Source organism: Fusarium subglutinans (genome assembly GCF_013396075.1).
Source record: "Fusarium subglutinans strain NRRL 66333 chromosome Unknown NRRL66333_c0000054, whole genome shotgun sequence".
NCBI classification, from domain to species: domain Eukaryota; kingdom Fungi; phylum Ascomycota; class Sordariomycetes; order Hypocreales; family Nectriaceae; genus Fusarium; species Fusarium subglutinans.
The window spans coordinates 253,395-276,745 of NW_023502117.1; the positions used below are offsets into that span (position 1 = coordinate 253,395).

General features: G+C 49.7%; 6 protein-coding genes across 6 annotated transcripts; 4 read left to right on the forward strand and 2 right to left on the reverse strand.

Annotated features, from left to right (window-relative positions):
* Positions 1-1,677: 1,677 nt before the first annotated feature.
* FSUBG_5525 (RING finger membrane) lies at positions 1,678-3,524 on the forward strand (the record flags this gene model as incomplete). The annotated part of the gene is made up of 3 exons (XM_036683631.1): positions 1,678-1,735; positions 1,831-3,432; positions 3,484-3,524. 3 exons carry the CDS (start codon positions 1,678-1,680, stop codon positions 3,522-3,524), a joined length of 1,701 nt encoding a protein of 566 aa, XP_036539037.1.
* A 550-nt stretch (positions 3,525-4,074) lies between these two features.
* Positions 4,075-5,877, reverse strand: FSUBG_5526 (uncharacterized protein; the record flags this gene model as incomplete). Its single annotated transcript, XM_036683632.1, has 1 exon — positions 4,075-5,877. The coding sequence occupies one exon, from the start codon at positions 5,875-5,877 to the stop codon at positions 4,075-4,077; it is 1,803 nt and encodes a 600-aa protein (XP_036539038.1).
* A 2,294-nt stretch (positions 5,878-8,171) lies between these two features.
* FSUBG_5527 (peroxisomal biogenesis factor 2) lies at positions 8,172-9,488 on the forward strand (the record flags this gene model as incomplete). The annotated part of the gene is made up of 1 exon (XM_036683633.1): positions 8,172-9,488. One exon carries the CDS (start codon positions 8,172-8,174, stop codon positions 9,486-9,488), a length of 1,317 nt encoding a protein of 438 aa, XP_036539039.1.
* Positions 9,489-10,172: 684 nt separating this feature from the next.
* Positions 10,173-12,085, forward strand: FSUBG_5528 (uncharacterized protein; the record flags this gene model as incomplete). The annotated part of the gene is made up of 3 exons (XM_036683634.1): positions 10,173-10,550; positions 10,604-11,466; positions 11,521-12,085. 3 exons carry the CDS (start codon positions 10,173-10,175, stop codon positions 12,083-12,085), a joined length of 1,806 nt encoding a protein of 601 aa, XP_036539040.1.
* A 6,107-nt stretch (positions 12,086-18,192) lies between these two features.
* FSUBG_5529 (adenine phosphoribosyltransferase) lies at positions 18,193-18,929 on the forward strand (the record flags this gene model as incomplete). The annotated part of the gene is made up of 2 exons (XM_036683635.1): positions 18,193-18,715; positions 18,784-18,929. The coding sequence occupies 2 exons, from the start codon at positions 18,193-18,195 to the stop codon at positions 18,927-18,929; spliced, it is 669 nt and encodes a 222-aa protein (XP_036539041.1).
* Positions 18,930-19,610: 681 nt separating this feature from the next.
* Positions 19,611-22,678, reverse strand: FSUBG_5530 (mannosyl-oligosaccharide alpha-1 2-mannosidase; the record flags this gene model as incomplete). Its single annotated transcript, XM_036683637.1, has 2 exons — positions 19,611-22,568; positions 22,625-22,678. 2 exons carry the CDS (start codon positions 22,676-22,678, stop codon positions 19,611-19,613), a joined length of 3,012 nt encoding a protein of 1,003 aa, XP_036539042.1.
* Positions 22,679-23,351: the final 673 nt, after the last annotated feature.

A 23,351-nucleotide genomic window follows, 5' to 3' on the forward strand; every position in this document is an offset into this window, starting at 1 on the left:
CAACAGCCTTCGCTTTGACTTCTTTTCCTTCTGCTGCTCTTGTTCCTGCACCTAAAATAGAGCTAGCTCAACGTAGCTGTAGCTGTTCCTGTAGCTCTCTTTGGATTTGGTCGATTTGTATCGTGGCCCCCGACACTTTTCGCACCTTGGAGTTGGGTCTCGAATCGGACTTTTATGTACGTGCCTGGACCGACTCGTCATTTCTGCCGAATCACATCGTCTCACTTTGGTATCATTATCTTGTCATAGAGTCCTGAGTCTGTCAATTAGTTAATTCCTCTGGATTCTTTTGCTCTCGAAGTGTTAGTTGATTCATATCTCTTCGAATAAGAGTCCCTACATAAAATTATCTTATACTCTCACACCCTTGTTCCATCGTCACACTCCGAAAACCGAAACGCGCCACCAACGAAACTGCCCAAATTCACTCGATCGCTCAATCACTCTCTCCACCCCCAACCCTGCCTGCCCTGCCATTCATCGAATCCAGTTTCCCAGTTCAGGACTCCCCTCTCTTTTCGCGGCTCAGCAGGAGGCAGGAGGCAGGACAGGACAGGACAGGACAGGACAGGACAGGACAGGACAGGGCAGCCCAGGCAGGTAGGTTCACTGCACTTCAGTTCGTCACCCCCCCAAAAACACTCACTCGCGCTTTCTCCCTTTCGTATTGCCTCTCCTTCCCCTTCTCCACCAGCCCGGCCATCCACATCCGCTCCCTCCCGTGCCTGCCTGCCTGCTTCTTGCTTCTTTTCTCTGGCTTGTCCTTCGTTCTTCCTCACCCTCCGCGGCGGCAGCCACAATCATCGTCCGGCCCATTTCCACCCTCCGTCCTGGTTTCCCAAACCCAAGCAAGTCCAGGTCAAATCAAGTCCACCTTACCTACCTACTCTCGCTTGATTCTCTCGCTCTTTCTCTCCCCCCAAGAACGCCAACTTGTTTGCTCTTACTTTTTTACTCATTCTCATACTCAGTTCACGTCTCTTTTAATTCCATCTTTCACCTGACTCTTCCAAACGTCACTTCGTCCTCACAAACTTGCTTTCGCCAGATCATTCAACATCGAATTCTCACTGTCACCCCGGGCTGTCATTTGAATTTTTGCGCCTTTGGTGCACGCCATATAATGCCTACGATTCCATGATTGAATATGTTTTAGAAGCATGTGTAAGTTATATCACTCCCTGTTCAACCAACCTTTGTTATAACCTCTTATTTCCTCTCTCCGTCTCGTCTTACACTACATGGCGATTGATTGATTCATTCATTGATCCTACCCGTCTTCCCCGAAGGGCGTCTGTCCCTTTCCGTTCCGTTCCTGCTCATCCGCGCCCGCGGGTTCGAGGCCAAGAACCTCGCATCATACCCCAGTCTTGGCATCCCACGAACTGACATCAAATCGTCCAGCGCTCACCGAGATACGAAATGTCGTGTATGTCCTTGCTCCATCCATTATGTCTTTTTACCTGCAACGTCGTTGTATTATCGTGGCCGTTCTTCTCATCATCGTCGCTGGCGTGACATAACAACTACGCCGCCCTCGACTCCCCGCTTGCACCAACTCAGCAAACCACACGACATCGACTATAACTTCGGATCAGACGACGTCACTCGCCTTGCTTGATTAAACCTGTGAACATTGCTGACCAATTCTATCAGCCTCCTATTCAGCAATCCAGTATGGAGTGGCGCCAGTACGGTCCCGTCGACAATCATCCGAAACCTCACGGCTCTTTCGGTGCGTTGATTCACTTGACATTTATCATTCCTTTGCAACGATGCCACTGGAAGACTCGTCTGGCATGAACTAACCACACAAACAGTCCGACATAGCATATAAAGAGCGAATTTCCACCAACATTACCACCTTAACCGCCACAAATGCCGACTCGTCTAATGGCCTTATCACCGGCCTTCTCTACGTCCCCGACCTCGACAACGATCGTGAGTGCGACCAGCAGCAATACCAGTTTATTCCTCGAAATGTCACCCGCCGAGATAATCTCCCTCCTACCAATTACAATCTCATCGCTCTTGCGCCGTGGTTTAGCATCGACTGTACCCTAGCCTACCTTGCTTCTGCCCGTCTCGACCCCATTCGCGCCTTCATCTTTTACAAACCTAACAACTCGTCAAATCAACCTCAAGATGCAGACTCGCCTGTTTGGAATCTGGAAGACGGTGGAGCCTGGATGACCGTCAACAAATACCCGATTTACGCCATTTCTGGTCAAGAAGGCCAGAATATGATGCGGCAACTCAGTTACTATTCAGGCAGCGTGGACGACATACCTTATGGCGAAAATATCAGCACACTCTATGGCCCGAACCCGAAGGATTATGTCCGCATCTGGACCGAACTCAGCGTTCAGGATGAATCTGATATTCCACCGCTATGGGCGTTCTTCCTCATAGTAATTGGTGCCTTGCTTGCCATATTTGCATTCGTCTCGATAACCATGCATCTTGTTCAACGAAGACGACGTATATCACTTCGAAAAAGAGTTGAATCTGGCGAAGTCGATCTCGAAGCCATGGGAATAAAACGCTTGACAATACCTGCCACTCATATCACCAGCTTCCCTCTATTTACTTACAATGCGGATCCGGACTCGACAGCACCTCCTCCTACCCCATCATCTACACGACGCATGCGAAGTAGCCGAGGACTCGATCAGCGCAGCGTACGATCCGGTGCCAGTGTGCGGAGCAAAAGATCCAACATCGGAGCCTCGGGCGATAATGCTGCTACTAATTTCCAGCCTAGTTGTCACATCTGCCTCACCAATTTCGAGCACCGAGTCACCATCATTCGGGAGCTTTCTTGCGGTCATATATTCCATCCCGAATGTATCGACGAGTTTCTGTCAAAGAACAGTTCTCTCTGTCCTATGTGCAAGCATTCGATGCTGCCCAGAGGTTACAGTCCAAGGATCACTAACGGGATGGTGCGTCGAGAACGAGCTTTGAGGAAATTACGTCAAAGAGTCGATCTCGAGGATTTATCTGAGGAAGGTGATAACACGAAGATGAAGGACTGGAGTAAACGACTTTTCCGAACTTCACCTTCACCTTCACGACCTTCCTCGTCGCCACTCGTGAACTTGAAGCTACCCAACTTCAGACGACAGCCTGCTACAAATACAGCAACAAATGGGGAAGAACGAGTAGAAACGCCACCAGCATCGTCTACCCCCGCACAATCCCAAGAACTAGAAGCAAACACTCGCCCACCAGCTCCAGCCCAGATACCCAAGACAAGGAGGCCTAGACCTCGACTTTTGAATATGCTCCCAACACAGCCAGAGAATTCCGAGTTGAACACAGATCCAACGCCAAGACGTGGAAGTCCTTCCTCGTTTGCTCGACAACGCATGCGTGAAATTGCAGCCAACAACGCGCCTATCGACGATCCTGACTCCCAAAGGGCGATATGTGAGTCGTTAATATAAGAGGACGTAAAAGCATACACTAACATGCTCACAGGGCTACGAGCACTCTCAAAAGTTTTCCCGGGCTATTTTTAATTCTACCTTGATAAATATCATGGTCAGAACACATCTCTTGCATTTGATGGGGCAGCATAGGTCAGGCGTTTATGTCATGGGCAGGGTTTTGGGATCCAGGCCGATCTAGTACGGCCATGGATTATACGACTTTTTTCGGGTACACTGGTGCATTGGAAAGGCATTTAATGAGGCGTTGGTTGGATTTACGAGAATTGTATATACAGGGGCTCGTTGAGAGGATAGGAGGTGCAGAGTAGTGGGCTAGCAATGGCATCCCATCTACTAATTATGTGTTGTCCTGAATATGTATGAACAAAGCATATACCTAAACAATATACAATCACGATACGTAACGAAATGAGCAGCACTATCAAATGTCCAAGATTTTTATATTTTCAATCAAGCTATCATGTATTTCCAAGAACTAGCTATTCGCTTGCATGCACCAACATATCTGAGGGGTCAACCCGTTCATGTTTCTCGCTCTAGGTACGCTCCAAACGCCAAACATACTCCAAGTCCAATAATCCAAATTCCTAGTTTCTGGTTTCTGATCATAATGAATTGCTCAATTCCCTTCACGCTTTCCTTTACCCTCCAGCAACGGCTCATTACGGACGCCGCCTCTAGCAAGTGCGTCTCGAACGCGATCATTCTCGGCAGCACGAATTCTGCTTCTCGCATCCTCCAGACGTTCGACGCCTCGATCAATGGTCTCAATATGCACGCTCAGAGGGATTGGAGGTCCACTACCAATACCATTGCGGAGCACCTCTGGCTCAGCAACACGGTCACGCAAGTCACCCAGACCAGCTTGAATGCTCTCGAGTTCGAGAATAAGCGCGTTGACCTGTGCAACTGCTGAAGAGCGCTGTGCGTCAACCTGACGCAGGAGAGCTAGCTGGCGGGAAAGGCTGTTGAGTTGGTTCGAGTTTGCACCGACAAGCGTCCATATATTCCAGAGAACATTTTCACGACGAGATGCTGTATCGGCAGAGGAGCGAGAACTGATGTCGTAGATGAGCATCAGATGATCCTCGGCTTTTGTGAGTAGGCGCAGAACGGCCTGCGCTTCAAGGATAAGGGTCGCGATACGATCCGAGACAAGAGCTGTGTGTTCAATATACTTGTCTAGGAGAACTCGCTCGTTAAAAATGTGATCTGTAGTTGGCTGGAACGGGTGAAAGAGCCACGACGCCAAGCCAAGAATAGGCGAAGGTGAGGAAATCGACTTCCCGTCGTCTGTTTCTGGGGATAAAGTATCGAGATAACGAGATGTCCAGCGATTGATGCTTATGACAGCATCGACGGCAGACCCAACATGGGTATTGAACTTCTGTAAGTCCGAAGACGTCTGCCTCGCCGTGTCGATGTAGCCATCAAACTCAAACAGCAACTCATCACGAGCTTGTAGATCGCTGTGTCGCACAAGGCTGCGTAAATCTCGGATGGCCGTTTCGGATCTTTTCATCTCGAATGGGAGGGAGACTCCATCAGAGCTCTTTTCAAGAACTTGCTCGAACTTTGACTGTACATTCATGAGATCATCGAACTCAACGGGTGATCCATCGCCTCCGGCAGGTACTATCGTATCCAGAGAAGGACAGAACGGAAGATTCAGGAGCGATGCGCCCGGGATACGGCAAATAGGAGATAGAGATGCGGCGATCGAGCGAGTCGCCATGTTCTGTGCGATGATAAGACCACCAAAGCAAAGATAGATGGCCAGTAGAATCGCAAAAGGTTTCTGAGCGTAGCGGAATGCTAGCCCGATAACGTTGAGAAACCATGCAAGTGTGTTGTATATCGCCGCTGGGACGCTTTGAGCGATTTGGTTTCCAACTGTTGGCGGTGGCTGTTGGCGATATTGGCGGCGATGATATTCATCCTCATTCTCATATCTTGCGCGCGCATTTCTCTGCTTGGGAGGACTCGACGGTGGTGGATTTCCTCTTCTCCTCGCACCTTCGTTACCGCCATATCCTATGCCCAGTCCTCTTATCGTGCGCTCACTCCTACTGCTTGCCTCACTCGCAGTATCGATGCGCGGCATGTGAAATTCTGGATCAGGTGATCGAAAGACTCGCTCTCCGTTTGCGCTTACACTTGCGCGCGAAAGACTCGGCCTGAACGGCTCTCGTAGAATGACCTGCTCGTCGTCTGGATCAGCCCCGAAGTCGCGAATGCTGTCCTGTGATGCGAAGCTGAGATTTCCTTGAGAAAACGGTTGTGATGGTATGTTGCCTGAGGATGTCGGTGGTGATGATTCCCCGAGCGATGGGAGAATACTTGTGTCGAAGCTGTCGTTCTCCCCTTCAACAAAGCGCCACGAGTCCTCGGGTCGAAGCTCACGCTGGCGCGAAGATCCCATATTGTTCACCTTGGGCGCTCGAGTACGGCAGAGTCGCACACGAGCAGGCGTTACGGTCGCGTCACCTCAGTCCAATAAGTATATACAATCGACCTCGGGTCGCATCAGATAGGCAATATGTTGTATGGTGAAAGTGTTGTATTTATAGTGTAGAATATGAGATAACAATATACGCCAAGTTATATCGTGAAGCGCTGACTGGCGCCCTTAGCGTAGGCAGGCGTAGGGTTCTAGGAGCGGTGAGTCATCGGCAGTTGTGATAATGGTTCACAGTGATTATCGATGAGAGTGCGCTTAATGTTTTAGGTCGTGAATGGGCGTCAAAATGAGATTGATGTTGTTAGGTTGTTGTCTTTATGAATGATGTAAGAGCAAGGTGAGGTACCTAGGCGAGGCGAGGTGGCAAATGGAGCTACCGAGTGAGCGAGTACATACCTACCTAAGTAAGGTCACTAGGTTAGTACCCACCATATCATAGTAGGTATGCCAAGGTACCTGTGTGAAGGACAAAGATACTGGGGATGGAAGGAACTGAAGTTTAGGTACCCAATCTTCATCACTGTAGGCATAACTTATTTTCTCAGTTCAATTAACTCTGTATTGTAGAATATGTCCAATATGAATTATGGTCCAAAATTTGTTATGGCCTTCACTGATCAATCGATAGCTAAAGACTAGTTTCTATCCTGTTGGTACCTTTAGTTATTCTGTCACTTATAGATAATTAGTAGACCCTTGTCGCGCTGCCTAGCGCCGGTCAATAGTGGAGACATATAGAGAGGCTGACCGAGACCTCGTGGTCAATTAATTTTACTTTCAAGTCTAGGGTATTAATAACAGTCACCATCTTAATTAAACGTCAGTAAACAAACAACCAACACCGACTTCTTTCTAGCTGTCAACTTACCAAGGGACTCCTATATATTACTAAATGTAGCTCAGGGGTCAAATTTTTAGTTTTCAGAAGCTATGATATTGCCAATCGAGTTCATATACAAACGAGGTGTTCGAGCCCCGTGAACATCCTTCTGTCTCAGAGATGTCGAACATGTAACGAAGGCTTGAACAAGCAAACAATGAATTGTACACAAACCCGACATTATTCCATCACAAATTTGAATGAGACTCGGAAATCTAGGTTAAATTCATTACCATTTCCTCCTTGAGTAAGTCGGCAAATTAGTATCTAGCAATGTGTATACAACCAAGGACACATTGTAGTCACTTCTCTATCTTCACAGGAACTGAGCCTCCCGCCGGCTTGTCACCTGAACACCCTGCTTCCATATAGAAATTCGAAACTGAACTTCTTGCGCCAGCTGTTATATCCGAGGCTGTCATATCTCCGTCAGGAGCTTGAGTTAGATTTCCTACCCAAGCTACGTCACTCGTCTCAGGTTCACATTGCAACGAGTATGATGGCAGCCCCGGCCAACCACCCATATGCTCTAGTGTGGGCGGCCTGAGCCAGAGAGACTCTCCCACAGTTGTAGAGGCAGGTCTATCACCAACTGCAGGCGTAGCTTGAGAGAGTTCCATATGCCCATGCTCATGGTTGCCTCTGCCTAATGCCCCCATGAAAACGTCAGATAACACCTTCGATCTGGGCCAGAATTCCCCAGACTTTTTCAGGAACTCTGCCAGAAACAAAACTTTAGATCTGTAATCTGGCTGCCCTGCACCACGGAGCACAGCATGACACAAAAGTGAGGATGCTTGTTCTAAATCAAGTAGGCATGAAGGGGAGAACTTCTCTGGCACAAGCTGGGAACCGAGAAGAGCCATCAGACGCAATGGTGCTTGGAGAACCAGTGGTGAAGGAGCGTCATGCCCTGTAGCAACACTGAACAGTGGCAACAAGCGCTAAGGCAAGTTTCAGTGAGCACCGAGTAAGACAGGCGCGTGAAAATAAAAGTCCCTTACTCTTTTACGAGCAGGTATGGGCCTGGGCAGAGGCAGAGGCACGAGGGAGGAACATGCACGGTACGGTAAAGTAGCCGATAAGGCCTAGGCACTGTAACACCTCGGCTCGGCTTCTGCTCGACAACCCCCGGCCCTGGCGTCATGGATGGGCCCGCACAATCCCCAGATGAGATCCAATGCGATGCGCCGAGACGAACTGAGCTGAGCTGAACTGCGTGCTTCCTTTTTGCTTTTATCACCTGCAACAAACGAAAGCTCGCTCTACCCAGCTGTAGTCGGACAAACCCACCACCCGATCGACCGATAGACTCCCAATCAAATACCCGAAACTCAACGAACGCCCTCATCCTCATGCGCATGCACTAGGTCAAATGACCGACTCGAGCTTCGTCCAAGCCCAACGCCGCGTCGCTGCGCGTCGCCAAACCCGTGAGGCCGAAGCTGCTGCTCGCATCGCTGCTCAGCGGCAGTCTTCTCGACCTAGAGCCAACCTCGAGCGCTTGCCTTACCCCCTAAATCGCATAGGATCTGCCTGGGATGCCGTGTCGACAAGGGAGGGCACGCGCCCTGCATTTCGAGTAGGACAAGTCGATGCCGAACTACTCGATGTAGAGCTCTTGGACATTCTCAAGGACCAGGTTTGCGAGGGTCTCAAATATTTTGGTGGTGGACACCTGCACGATGACTGGTCAGCTGAGATTATGTTGGCTCTGAGGGCGGTGCTTTTCAAACTCACTGTCTGGGACCACGATGCCACGTACGGAGCGGCTCTCCAAAACCTCAAATATACCGACGCCAGGAACGACGGGCTTATACTCAAAGCACCATCAAAGGCGCAGAAATCAGTCTATGGACTTGTCACAGTATTTGGAAACTATGCTTGGACGAGATGGGAGGACTGGCTTCTGGAGCATGACGATGGTTACGACGAGCCAAGTCCCCGACTAAAGCGACTATCGAAACTGACATCTGCCCTCTCAACTGTTCACTCAGCAGCAGCATGTGTCTCATTTCTAGTCTTCTTATTGCATGGACGATACCGAACCCTCCTTGACAGAATCCTCAGAATGAGACTTGCGCCACCAACAAGCCAAGTAAGCAGAGAGGTCTCATTCGAGTACCTCAACAGGCAGCTTGTCTGGCATGCCTTCACCGAGTTTTTGCTTTTCGTACTACCCCTGATCGGCATCCAGCGATGGCGACGCTGGCTGACTAGGACATGGCGGAAAACAAAAGACATCATCAGAACGGGGCCTCAAGAAGAGGGCAAGGCCAACGGTGAATACGCGTTCCTCCCTGAGAGGACATGCGCAATTTGCTACCAGGACCAGAATACAGCAACTTCTGAGAACGAAGTGATGGCAGCAGCAGCATCCAGTGGTGTCATTGGCTCAGCCCAGACAGACATAACCAACCCATATGAGACAATACCTTGTGGGTGTGTATACTGTTTCGTCTGCTTGGCTACTCGATTGGAGAGAGAGGAGGGCGAGGGCTGGACCTGTCTACGTTGCGGTGAGCATGTCAAAGAGTGCAAGCCTTGGAGTGGTGACTTGGTTGAGCCGTCTGCAAAGCATGCTTCAGCCAAGACGGTGGCTTTCTCAGATGATATTACTGGGGGTGTGCTTGTAGATGAGCAGGAGGATGATGAATCGTTCGTAGAGAGTCTGAGCACAACCTCAGAGTGAAGGGTTATGAGAGGCGTTGATCTACGGCGTTAATGGATATGTATGGATAGCTATATTTTGTAATATCACATGCAGCGAATGAGATGTTGTTCTACTTTCGTCCATCACCCACTACCCAATTCTCCCACTCACAGTGCCACAGATAATGGGTGTTGTAGTCCCTGCTACCTTGACTGCATTTACTGCTTGGAACCTCCCAGAAAGCTATCCTTGTGCGCGGAGAAAGCAAAGGGAAGTCTTGACTAAGTAGTGACTCGATAAAAGATTTTAAAAGATTTCGATTTTATGAAAGAGAATCTGGTAGCTGAAAGTCCACCCAAAGTTCCTTAGAAGGGACCCTGAAATGGCCTGCCCCTGAAGCCCACTAACACGGGTAGCGCGTCATAGCAAGGGAGATGGAACTTGGACCCCTGTTCTATGCCTACCCATTGTCAGCCGAGATACGGACCAACATCAGCCCAATCCAATGCTTGGACAAAACAACACCAAACTTCCAAATTCACGATACCGACATTTCACCATAATCATTCTTCTAATACTCGACGGTTTCAATCAACGTGCCTTGAAGGACTTGAGACGCTGTTCATCCACCTACTATAAAGAATACGCCATAATATATAGTCGAAGCCTTTCAATGTAGCCCGATATCACAACTCGATTACACCGACTCCCTCCCTTCATCCCATGCCCAGCTTCTTTCAGTTCACGCAGGGCACCGAGTCGCACGTCCGACCCAACGACTCGGCCCCTCTCCTAGGCCGCTTCCGCGCCGTTCCTCCGCGTCCTGGCGTCGTATCTCGAAGGCGCAGTCAACTTGGCCTCTTCTCGAATACCGCAGACAACAGAGGTAGCGTGCATATACTTGGATACGGTGCCTTTCCTGCAGATGACGACGATACGGACAGTGATTATGACCTTGAGGACGATAGGAGCTTGTGGCAGCGTCTTTGGCAACGATGGGTGTTGGATATTTGGGTTGATCCGAGACAGTCGGCGGTGAAGAGAGTCGTTGACAAGTGGTGGAGTCGGTATGCATTTCTGGTGTTGATGCCGGCCTTGTTGGTATGTGCTGGAGCTCCAATGAAACAACAAAGAACCAACTGACCCAAGAATAGGCTGTGGCGTGGTGTTCTATACCCTTTCCTCAGTATAGAATTCCCGACGACCACATCGGTGATGGGGACGAGGATAGACTCCCCGACGGATCTAAGACGCCTGGTCACGGAGCTGCCCGAGTCCAGGTCAACTTTTGGTTCTTTCTATTCGTCTACTATGGTTTCTACAACCTTACTGCTCTTATCTGGATCACGAAGGTGTTCAACCTTTACAGCCTCAACTGGTGGCCCCAATCTCTGGGTTTTCCACTTACCGTCTCACTCATCGCCATCTTGTCCATTGCCGTCCCCATACCCATGTACTACAATGATAGGGCGCGTTATTTGCTCGTCCACAACACAGCATGGATTTCATGGACCTTCATCATCATGGCCTTGCCTGTCACGATCGCCTTTATCATTCTCACGACTAACGAGCGGCACATCGGGCTTCGTCACTCGCTATCAGAAACTCAACGCATCTTTACCACATCCTGGTGGACCGGTGAGCCAGACACGTTCAACGGTAGGGACCGTCGGCGCCGGAATGTCACGGCTGAGCTATTCGACGCAGATGCAACTCAAGTTGAACCTGAGCTGAGGCCACAGGGCGTTAGGATGCGGCGACTGTGGTTGCCGGCAAGCTTTGTGCGGTTCTTATGGTTTTGCGTCGCTCTGTTTATTGGCCTCATGGCATATGTGATCGGAGAGGCATACGCAGAGATTTACCTCCGAACCTTACCACACAATAACTTGGAGACAGTAGTATATGTCTATGGCTGGGTTGCGACGGTGCACCTGCTGGATGCGTTGAGCGGCTGGGTGCTAGGAATTCGAGAGGGTGAGCGTGTTGGAAGCTATCCCTTGAGTTGGATCTTTAAATTGTAAGCCTTGATGTACGCAGGTACTGTTGTTTCCACTACTGACACCATAGCCAGATACTTCATGTTGACCTACCAGATGTACGTTCGTGCGCTATATGCACGACTGCGGTCACCACAACAATTCATAACCCTCCAGATCTTGTCATCAACAGGTCTTGTTGTCATCACACCTATCATGATGACCTCCTTTGTGTATAAGCTCTTGACAATTCTTGGGCTGAACTCGCAAAGCTTTGGTTCATACCAAAAGCTTCAGACCCGCAATGTCTTCATTCGCTTTCTTGCCGAAAACGTCTCAATGGTCGCGTTCCTGGGAAGTATTCTAGTACTGCATTTCGGAGCCAACAAAGACGTTTACCCATATTTTGCGTTCGATACGGAGGGAGAGGACTACAACTTTGGCCTCACTTTCTACGCCTCGTCGGTAACGTGGGCATGTGAGTTGGTGGCTAGTCTCGCCGTGCGGGGACTCATCCGATTCTTCTTCCAAATCGACGTCGGCCTGGAAGGGAAGCTGGACTTGGCTGTCTGGCCAGAGCTGATGCCAACCTGCGTGGCAGTTATGCTGCACGTGCTGCAGAACATGCTATTTTCCATCATCCGACTACAGTTTCAGTGAGTGGAGAAAGGATCTGCCGTGGCCCGGTGTGAGTGAGTGAGGACCGATCATCCAGGGGCTATTTTTCATAAAGGATTGATGAGTGAGAGGGTCGGAACGGCCCGAGAAAGGTTGCCGAGAGGTGCGGCTATTGAGATGGTGCACGCATCGATATTCACACCCGCGCAACGGACAAGAGTTTGGATGTTTGACCTCTGCTTTGCTTTTTCTGCTTTTTCCATTATTAATCTGTGAGTCGTTGTGTCGAGTTGTCTTTCACCAGAGCGACTTCTTTGCATACTTCGCAATGGCCTGAGACTGGGGAAGTTGTGTTCTTGATCCAAGTCGATACATACCCATTAGAACGTTTCTAGAGAGTTTTGATACGTTTCATCTTTGTTATAACGCATTAGATACCACATACTGTTTTCCGACGTGTTAGTCATTACCGTTAATAGCAATTCCGAGTTGGAACTTCTGAAGTGGACCGAGATAGCGACCATTCCATATCGTTAGGTCGACTTGTCTATGCAACTATGTTGTTTCGGGACCTGCAGCTGACAGTGATTGGGCGACGGAGATCAAATAACCATTTCCCGTGCCTTGTGTTTCATAAAGTTTATCTGACAGAAGCAAACCTGGGTAATGATTGGGTCGGTGCAGCTTCCGTACCCATAACTATTGAAGATCGAGATATTTGCCTACCTACTGTCCGCTGTCTTATCAAAAGCGATGATGTGCACTGTAGCTATGGGAGGTTCAATCGGCTTGTCATACAGGTCTTGAAACACCTGACTCGCAATCGGGCTGTTCCTAAACCGATCGCTCGTAATGTCTCGAAAACAGTAGCTCAGATTGGCTGCGTGCTTAATGTTGATGCCTGCCTACCTGCATAACAGCTGTACATGCTGTACTCCGTACTGGTGCGACGGACCCAGTTCTATCAACATCCATCCATGGCGACATCGTCCATCAAGAAAGATGGAGACACTTGTATCAAAACCTCGCGCCGAGCGGCCCGCAAGGGCGCCAAACACAGAAACGCACACCTGCGGCTAATGCAAGCCCCAACCAGTCTTTTCCTCGGTGGATGAGTACAACAAACGGCGGTGTACGATATTCAATAATATCAATAACCGGTCAATATGGTAGAGGAAGGAGAACTGATGACGCGGCGATGAAGGGGCAGCCGGTCAGAGAATGCTGGAGGGGAGGATATGCAAGACATTGGGTGGAGAGCTGGGGAAGCATGAGGCACAGCATATAAAAAGGAACTACAACGACAAAGACAACGCCCAAGGCCAAGACCCGATAAGGCAATGTATTCCGGAACGGTCAAGAGAGAAGAGAAGAGAAGAGTAGTTCGGTCGATGCAGAGGACGGCACGAATGCAGCCGCACATCGCATCGCATCAAAGACGCAGAAAATTGCTGCATGTTTTTCAGGAAACGAACCTGGAGGCTGGGATCAGGGCTGAAGGAAGAGATCGCAGCGCAGCACATGCGCTGGCTGGTGTGGGTTGAAATGGCTTGGTGTGGTGTCGGGCACAAGCTCGTGATTCGTGATAGTGACTTGCAGTGAGCTGAAGCGGTAATCCTCAACCGCCGTCTTACATGTCGCTAGAGACTAGGACTAGAGAGTACTGTAGAGCTCAGATGCGTCCTGTTTCGATGGGCCTGCCGGTTCAAAAAGAACCATCCATGTCCTATCTTATGCGGGTGTACAGTAGTACCTACGCTTGACAAGATAGACATCTGCCTGGCCTGGTCTGAAGGTGCGTAGTGTGTCTCATCCTCACCAGTAAGGATCCATATTGGGCACAGAAACGGTCTCAGCTATCAGGGCCTGTGGGGTTGCATTATAATCGGCATCAGAGAGATAGCAACTGATCAGTCACGATTGAAGAGGCAGACGGGGTCTAGGCTGCGCAATAAAGACGAGATCAGCATATTTCAACCCTTGATAGGCCTCGTACTTGTGTTATCTTGGCATGATATAACGTCGTCGTTCGGGAGCCTGGGCAAACCCGAGCCAGTAAGCTCGGCCTAGTATGCCCTCGGGTTGGCAGCCATGGACTCATCGAGATGCTCTCTGTCATGTTCAAAGATCGGATCAGAATTGCGATATCGTCCCATTTAGTTAACAGAGAAGAAAGTTTGTATGGGAGGAACAATAGCATGTGTCGCGAGACCCTCTTATGTAACAACCTCTGCCTGCAATGTAGATAGGAACCCATGCAAGGAAACTTGATGCTGTAGAGTAGCAATGTGAATGGCACAGCTGCATAGAAAGAGCGGATGGGCGTGGGGAGAGCTTGATAGAGGGTTGCTAAGAAGCACGGATTTGGCCATTTAAGAACACCATCAACAAGGAGTCATGCGATCTAAAAATAAGAAGCTCAAGGACTCACAAGGCAGTCATTCTTTTGTCGTATGTATGTATACATACTTCTCTGCAGATTAGTATCGGCCAGAGACGGATCATGAACCAAAACAAAGCTCTCATGAGCCATGCATTTGGAGGCGCCATGGGACGATGGCTGGCATAGTTTCATGGTGCCTCCGGTCATGACCACGGAAACACAGTGGAACAACGGTACTTTGAGCGGAGCAAGTGGATAAGTTGTAGCTAAAAGTTTCTCTGGAGGAACTCGTTCATGGATCGTATGTTGGGGGTACCTTGGGATCCATGTTAAATCAAGCGGGTAGAAATGCCATCTTCGAAACCTCCATGATACAGCTCCCGGAACGTATCACAACGAAAAACTGTGGTTCTCGAATGCACCTTGAAGAACTTCGAGCGAACCGATTACTAGGTACTCTGTAGTGGTGTGATGGTTGCAATGGTGAAAACGATGGACTAACTAGGACTGAGATAACATCGTATCATGGAGACATTTGTGTTAGACATGACAAGACAGGCTGGGCTTGATGGCTGTTAGGCTGTCCACCAAATGGAAGCGGGAATAAGCATGGCAGCCACTACCTAAGAAACTGCCTTAGACCAGTTGAAGAAGGAAGGGTGTCTCTGGGACACCCATCGACGGTAACCTTGCCGCTGCTTCGATCCTTTGTTCGAGAGAATTGCCTAAAGAGGCAGTTCGTTGAACAACCTCACTCCGCATTAGTATTCATCCCTTCTAAACCAGAAATAGGCTGAATCTGCCTCAACTGTACCTATGTTATAAAAATCATCCTGTAGGTATAGCTCAGGGAGGATGATGCCAGATTCAACCCTGAAGAGCTTGTAAAAAGCTGCGAAGTAAGTTCAATACCTCATATGCCAAGCATACGGCAAGGATCCATTTCGTTTGCGGGAACCTGGACCTAGAAATACAACTTGGAGGGGCCTGTCCAGAATGTGCAGCACATCACTCTCATGGCTGGCTGAAGCTCCGCTGGGCTTACGCGACTTTGCTTCCACAGGCGTCCCGTATCTCAACTCTTTCCTTCTGTTAAAAGACTCGTTTCATAGCGAGCTTCAGCTATCATGTTATTAACTGGGGTTTCCTACCCGTCAATGTCCGGGTGGCTGTAGATGGATATCGGAATAAACTCAGCAGCGCATATAAGACCCAATTGAAGTTGAAATTCCCTTGAAGCCGCTCCGAGGGCATGACCTGAAACTACGGGGATGCTCATAGCTTGCATTGGGCCAAATTCTATCTGGAGCCATTGCCCGTCCATCCGAGGCTGGCGGTATGAATTGCGGTAGCGGGAGGTAAGGCAGTGAAGTAAGCTTGGAGCGAAGAATTCTAGCGCGCCCTCCAATGGACGCTAGGCTCGCAGCAGGCCCGATACTGGGGTAAGATAATTAATTGGATGCTAGGGTCTTGTTCAATCAAGGATAAAGGATCGAGGGACGACAACGAACGGATCAAGGCGCAAGGCAATCGAGTGAGCATGCATAAGGCATGGAACTTGGTAGAAATACCTGGCATAATATTGATCTTATACAGCCAAACTCGTATTCATGATGCTTACAATGAGCAAGCAAGAACAGTCAGTGTACATTCGATGTACAAGGAACAACAAACACAGGCCAACCATCATTCAACGGGGTCCATTGTGTGGCGGTTAATATTGAGTTGGACTTGGTCCCGCCATTGAGTAAAAAAAGTAGGTACTTGAATGGTACGACCTGGCATCCATGACATGTACAGAACACAACGGCGGAGCTTTTGTGTTTCTCGATTTGTCGCAGCTGATGGAACTGGGACTCTTGTCTGTAACAAAGAGACGCGTGGAAAACATGAAAACATACCGTACTCCAGTCGGCCAGTTAGTTATTTCTGGCAAACGCTCGTGAATTGCATCACGACAGAGATTCGTGTTCGTTCGGCAGCGTGAAGGTGAAGTCTGATTTAGCAAGTTGACTCATAGAGGTACAAAAGAGGACCACCCAATAAGAGTGTCGATCAAGGGTTCGAGTTGTCGATTAGCATCTAATACTGCATTGTTAATACTACATTGATACTGCAATCATGCATGCAAACCGAGGAGTATGCATTATTTGTTTGTAAGAAAATGGCGTTTTGCATATCCGAATTGTCATGCAATCTTTGCGTTACTGTACCATTGTGTTAACAGGTCATAGGTACGAATGTTTCATGATGATACAACTGGCTGGCGGGTACGGATACTCATGCTACCTACTATTTATCATTCTATACGACAGACGTGATTGCGCGTACTGGAACAAGCTGCAAACACACAAGAACCTACTTCCTCGAAACAATGCTGCCTGGTATGAGTTGCATTCTCCATTCGGCCATGGCTGCTTCTCGATATCCAATTGCACCATTGGTGCTTGTTGAGTCATGTAGACTAATACCTTGAATCGTTGATATCTGACCTGAAGCTTGGACACCCAAAAAGCCCGCTTGACCGCTTGCTTGTCCATGTTTGATGATGATGATGATGATGATGATGATGAAAGCCGTCCCTTTCTCCGAAAAATCTCACTCTATCCATGCCTACTTGTTCATTTGTTTCTGCTTGGTGAGATGCTTACCATTATCACATTAGTTCGACAAACCAATCCCTACTCAAGTCGAGGTGCCGAGTATCACAGATAGCAACGAGTGGCCCACAGATCTGAGCCTCCCCACAATTAACTCCATGTTAGGCACTGCTGGGGCTCGATGGTGCGTGCTGGACCCAGCGAGCAAGAAAACTTCTGACTTTAATACTAGGTGCCAAAATTAACCAATCTTCAGGCCTACTAGCAAATTACTAAAGCCATCTCGTCTTTTTGTCATCTCTCCCAAGTCTTGGCCTGGCCCCCTAGGCTGGGTCTTGGGTGCTGGCACTGGGCATTGATCACTAAAAGGCTTCTGTATCCGACTCAGCGGCCAGAATTTTTGCTCAAATCCATCGCTGCCGCTGTTGAGAGAGTTTCGGAAAGGGAAAAAAAAAAGTTCACAAAATTTTCCCCCTTCCCCTCCCCCACCTTGCATTTTCCATTTGCACCCCTTGGAAGGCTTCCAAATCAATGGGACCTTGTCGGGTTCCCCTCCCCCTCGCTCCCAATCGTTCAATCGTACCTGCCCGCCATTCCCCCACTAAGCCCTCGCACGCCTGCGGCATGCCTAGGTTGCACCCCTCCTTCCTCATCGTCAATGCCACTCACTGAAGTTGAGGTGCGCATCCGTCGCCGTCTTTCGGCAGCCCTGTCCTAGGATAGTAGGACCTAGGTTCACAGCCAAAACAAAATTACCTTAGACGCTTCCATTGTGCTCGTACCTGCCTCTTACTGTTTTGCCCGTCAGGTACTAAATCAGCCAAGTAACTCACGTAGACGGAGCACGTACCTCGTTCGTACTCTCTTTCCGCCTACCACTAAACCACTGTAACTACTTCTTCCGACGCGGCTTGACCACCGACTACCTTACCTTCCTTACCTGAGGTGCCTACCAGGGAAAAAAACCACTCCTTGTGCTTGTGCCTGGCAACTGCCTCCGCTCACCCTTTCCCGCCCGACTTGCCTTGCCCTGTATCCCTCGTCTCTTTTCTCCTTCTCCCCTTATTCCTTCCTTCTTTTTACCGACCCTCCCACCCCTTCTTCTACCCTTCTTCTACCCTGCCTCTTCCCTCTCTCTCTCCTCCTTCTCTCTTTTTCCCTCCACAATGAGCGCTCAAGAACCCCTCCCCTCTACCAACTCATCCTCAGCGATAAACAACACCACGTCTACCGCTGTCGCTAGCCAAGATGCCTCGGGACGACAGCCCTCCTCCTCCGCCGCCGGTTCCTCCGAACTCTCCGGTGCAAAGATAAGCCTGCGCAAGTCGCTGCGAAGCTTCCCCGACTTCCCTATCCCGGGTATCAACTTTGTCGATATTATGCCTCTCTTCGCCGACCCAACCGCCCATGCCACCCTTGTCGATGCTCTCGAACTTCAGATCGCCGAAGCTTTTCCTACCAAGCCCGATGTTATCGTGGGCCTTGACGCCCGTGGCTTCCTCTTCGGCCCTGGTCTGGCGCTCCGTCTCGGTGTTTCCTTTGCTGCTGTCCGCAAGCAGGGCAAGCTCCCTGGACCTTGTGCTACCGCTGAGTACGTGAAAGAGTACGGCAAGGATCTGTTCCAGATGCAGGAAGACGCCGTCCGTGAGGGTCAGAAGGTCCTCATTGTGGACGACATCATTGCTACGGGTGAGTAAATCTGGATGCAAAGCAGTATCCATGAGGCGTATAGGACCATAACTGACATGAATCATCAGGTGGCTCTGCAAAGGCTGCAGCTGAACTCGTCCAGCAGCTCAAGGGCGAGGTCATTGGATACTTGTTTATTCTTGAGATCCCTGGTCTAAACGGCCAAGAGAAGCTCGGCAATGCTCCTGTCAAGATTCTTCTCGAAGATGCTTAAGTGGCTGGTGCCAGGCTTCCTCTATTTTCGATCCCACTTTCAGCGATAAAGCGATGCCGGGCCATTCATCAACTTCTGGTGTGCCTCATCGCGGCGCATTTGTGAGAATTTTTTGTTAGACCTGGAGAGTCTGTTTTTGCTCTATTTGTTTTCGAAGTGTTGGCGGCGGTAGTGACCAAATTTTACAGCAATTCACTTATTTTACTAAGTGAGATCTATATTGGTTGGCGTTTTGTGGATGGCTTTTTCACGACTCAACAACAGCAAAAGTCTTTTCGGGTTCGCGCATATAGAATGGGGGTTTGGAGGATACCTTGATATAGCCATATAAAGAAAGATCGCAAACTAATAATCATAAACGTTGGTATTGTCTGCCCACCTTCTGGCTGCTTTGCCATCATGAGACATTAATAACATGTCTTGCAGGGGCATCATTCCACCTACAGTCAGGATTGTAATTTTCGAGTTTATGAGTAGGCCTCTAAGCTACGTTTATAAATCTCAACTTGAGCTTACAAGCAAGGCTTTGGTTGTTAAACGTATCATACAAAGAGACATCTATTCCCTGTTTCCCTCAAAGCCCGAAGGTATCGTACGCTATCAAAAACAGCAATATACAAAAATGACGATCAAGGCCACCAAAAATAACTCCGAGACATACATATGAACTCTATGCGTTCGTTATAAGACAATGGCGTTCTCTATCAACATCCCTTGACTCTCCACCACGTACTTGCGCCGCATGCCTACACCCTTAGCCTCACCGAAACGTTCATAATCACCCTTGGCCCCACGCATAAGAACGAGAGGCACACCGTTGAGCCGCCCCATGCCTCGGGGTGTCACTTGTGCCGTAGTCAGTAGGGGGCGAACAATATCATCTGGGCCTTCTTCCGAATCGTCGCCCTCGTCAATGACAATCACAAGTTGTAGTGTGTGTGGCGATGCCGGAAAGCTAGGTATGCGCTCTAACTTTTCGCTGAATGAGCAGCCGCCACGACGAATGACAATTATCTGATGCTGACGAGACGATGACTCGGGCAAGGGGGCACCACATGCTTCACCACCTAGGAAGACGGTTTTCCAAGGAAAGTTGGCGATGGGCTTGCGGGAGTTATAGCTGGGTGAACCGACCATCGGTGTATCGATAATGGGCGGCAGAGGAAAAGCGCCGGGGCCGGTAGATGTATAAGCCGTCCAACGGAGTATAGTGGGCCCGGGACCATCCGTCTCCGTCTCCGGGAGATCGGTATATGCGGGTTCGAAGACGGAGCTCACGGCACGGAGAAGCGACTTGAGAAGTGATTCTGAAGGAAGAGCCGCATGACTCGGAAGAATCTCGCTGGATACGTTGACGCCCTGGGCGGGTGCTGGAGCACTAGCATTCGACTTCTCTGGCGTATCGAGGAGAAGGTCAATCTCAACAATGTCCTTTCGTCGGATACAAGTGAATGCATCGTCTTTGTAAGATCTCACATGCTCCGCATGAAAGAAAACATTCTCGTGACGACCAAGCTCCCTACTTGCCGCGTGTGTAATTCTCCAGTATCGATCTGCAACCTTGCCGCCCTTCTGCTGTTCCAATTGAAGCCGCATGCCATCAAGGTTGCGGACCGTTGGTCCGTTGTGGCTGTACCACACGAGAGACGTCCCGAAACGAGACACAAGCGAGCTTGCCGTGTCACCGGGTGGAAACTCTATCCATGTCATGACGCGCTCAACGGGTGCGGCGCATACGCCGTCTTGCGGCAGCATTGTTGGCGGTAAAGTCCACGGAAACATCGTGTGATTGGTTTTAGCTCTATATCTCGTTACATGCCCTTTCTTCCGATCGAAGACTTCTACGGCTTCAAGGGGTCCGTGGACATTGGGAGTATTGTGCAAGTCGACGAATAGTGCGACACTGAAAAGATCAGGGCGAGCAGCCGTAGCTGACCCGGAAAGACCTGGAACTTTAGGTACCGGACACGAATGCGTGAAGTTCTCATCAATTGTGTTATTCTTTGGTGCGACACGTTTCGATAACGAATGTTGCCGAGTCGGCTCCTGGCGGCTGCGCTTGGGTATAATGAGGGGGTGACCCTCTGTAGAAAATACAAACGCAGCATCAACCTTGTTGAGAGCATGGCCTGGGTCGAAGAGGAGGTACATGTATTTTGTGGTTTCACCAAGGAAGAAGCTCTCCATGCGGTCAGAGAGCTCCCCTGTTCTGACGTCTTGAAGACCAGCCCATCCACATGGAGCACGACATCGTCGCTCAATGTCTCTAAGCACCATCTCTCCGACATGCAAGTACCATGGGTCTTGTGTGGCACGGTATATATAATATGTTGACTCTATGAACTCGGGACGGCCTGGCCACCAACCGAGCCCCTGATCAACAGTGTTTTCGCGAACGGACCATCGCTCAGGTAAAGCGGCATATCGCGTCCAGAGAGCAGTATAAACAAGATTTGCCTCCACGGCTTCGTCGACCTCGCCAGCCATAGCTAACAGACCAGGGTAGAAGGCACCCAAGCTATCAATCCACATAGTGTATGGTTGCCCAGTTGTGCGATGATTATTCGAGTAGTAAGGGTAATGACTTCTGTCGGTGTACAAATATCGCTTGACAGAGGCGTGCGCCTGATGCCATGCATCCAAAAACGCCTCAGATGTTTGTAGCTCGGTAGGCAGAGGAGGGTGGAGGACGTTGGGATCGAGCCACTCAGTGCTGCTCTGTCGACTTGTGGTTGATTTGTTGGGCATGCCGTGTCCTGAAAGCAGGATGTGGCTCTTCAAAGCATATTCGAAGAAGCTGTCCATACCAGCACCAATTCCGGCGTGTGGCCCTATCCACTGTCCACCCTCTGCGTCCAGACCGTTACCGACGAGTCCAATTTCACTCCTTCGTCCCCACACTGCCCAAAAAGCTCTCTTGGCCGCTTGCTCAAACCGAACGTCTCCTGATAAACGACTGAGAACCGTGAACTCTAGGGTAAGACTTCCAGCGCCGGCACTGCAAGTCTCAGTGATCTCCCCTGAAACAGTCTCAGGCTTGCCCTCCATGTGACGAAAGAGGGGTGAGTTTGTATAGAAAGGAATCCCATGCCGAAGATTGACTCGAGGATACGGAATGCCGGTGTCTGTGTAAAAGGCTGGGAGAAGCCTTTGTCCAAGATCGAGGGCCAGCCTTAAAAGTTGACCGTCGTATTTGAAACCATTCGGCCAGGTTATAGGCGCCAGTTCAAGAGGATCATCCGCCTGGGTCGCCCAGGCTGGCTGCACAGTATACCCGTCGATAGGCAGCTCCCCTATGGCAAAAAGATGCGCACTGAGAAGGCCACCCAATCCACGTATTACGGTCTCAAAAACCTGAACCTTGCTGTCGAGGTCAAATCCAGTCGCTCGAATACCCTGGCCCGAAACACCTGGTCGACCATCACCATAGTGTCGCACAAAATCCGCTATGCCATCTTGGAAATCGCTCAGAGCTTTCGATCCTGTCCCTGACGCATCTTCGGGTCCTCCAGCGAGGATGGCAAGTGTCGATAGACTATCGATGAGTGTAAGGGAGTAGTTTCCTAAGGCATCGTTCAGTCCGATATGGGCGGGGTTTTCTCGATCTCGGGTAAGGGGCGAGCACGTCAAAGGTCGAAGCTGTGAAAAAAGTACAGTCAGCTTTGAGTGGTGATCAGTTGCGACACTAGACAAACCTCATCCTCAGGAAATGCATGTTTCATGTAATTGCCAAACCCATGATAGAACATATCAACTGTTTGTTGGCGCAACCGCACAAGGTGGTCTTGCCGCATTGCTTGAGCCGTCCATGATAGTGAGGCCCAGGTCAGGAGCTGCACCCAGACCAATAACATCATGCCTCCTGGCTCGAATAGCCAATGCCTAGGCCTCCAAGACATTGGCCAGGGGGAAATGGCGCTCGAGAGCTACTGGGCTCATCGAGGGAAGCCTAAGAACAGCGAAACCGACTGTAAACCATACAGGTAATATACGGAACGCCTCGAATATGACGCGCGACAGACGCTTGGCGTCGCGATTTGAAAGTCTGGGGGAGACGGAATCCTCACGAATTCGTGGTGACAGTTGTTTCCTGTCATCATCGTGCCACATGTGGCTGGCCTTCTGTGGCGGCGGTTTATGAACCGCGGTCCAATCAGACCTCGCGAGAGATAAAATTCACCCGACCATTTCCTTTTTTTGCTTTGTGTTACAGCGGCTCTTTCCCAAACAGAGTCTCCGCGAAGTCAAATGTCTGGATAGCTTCGACAGACCTGGAGGTTACCTTCTAGTCCCATAAAATATTATCTTTACTTTCCTTCTATGCAGCTCAACAGTGCTTGTATGGACATACTCAATTTGATCATGGTAGCCTCGTCCCCATCAGTCATCAAGATCACCTTCCTTGTCATTCGTCAATGCTAC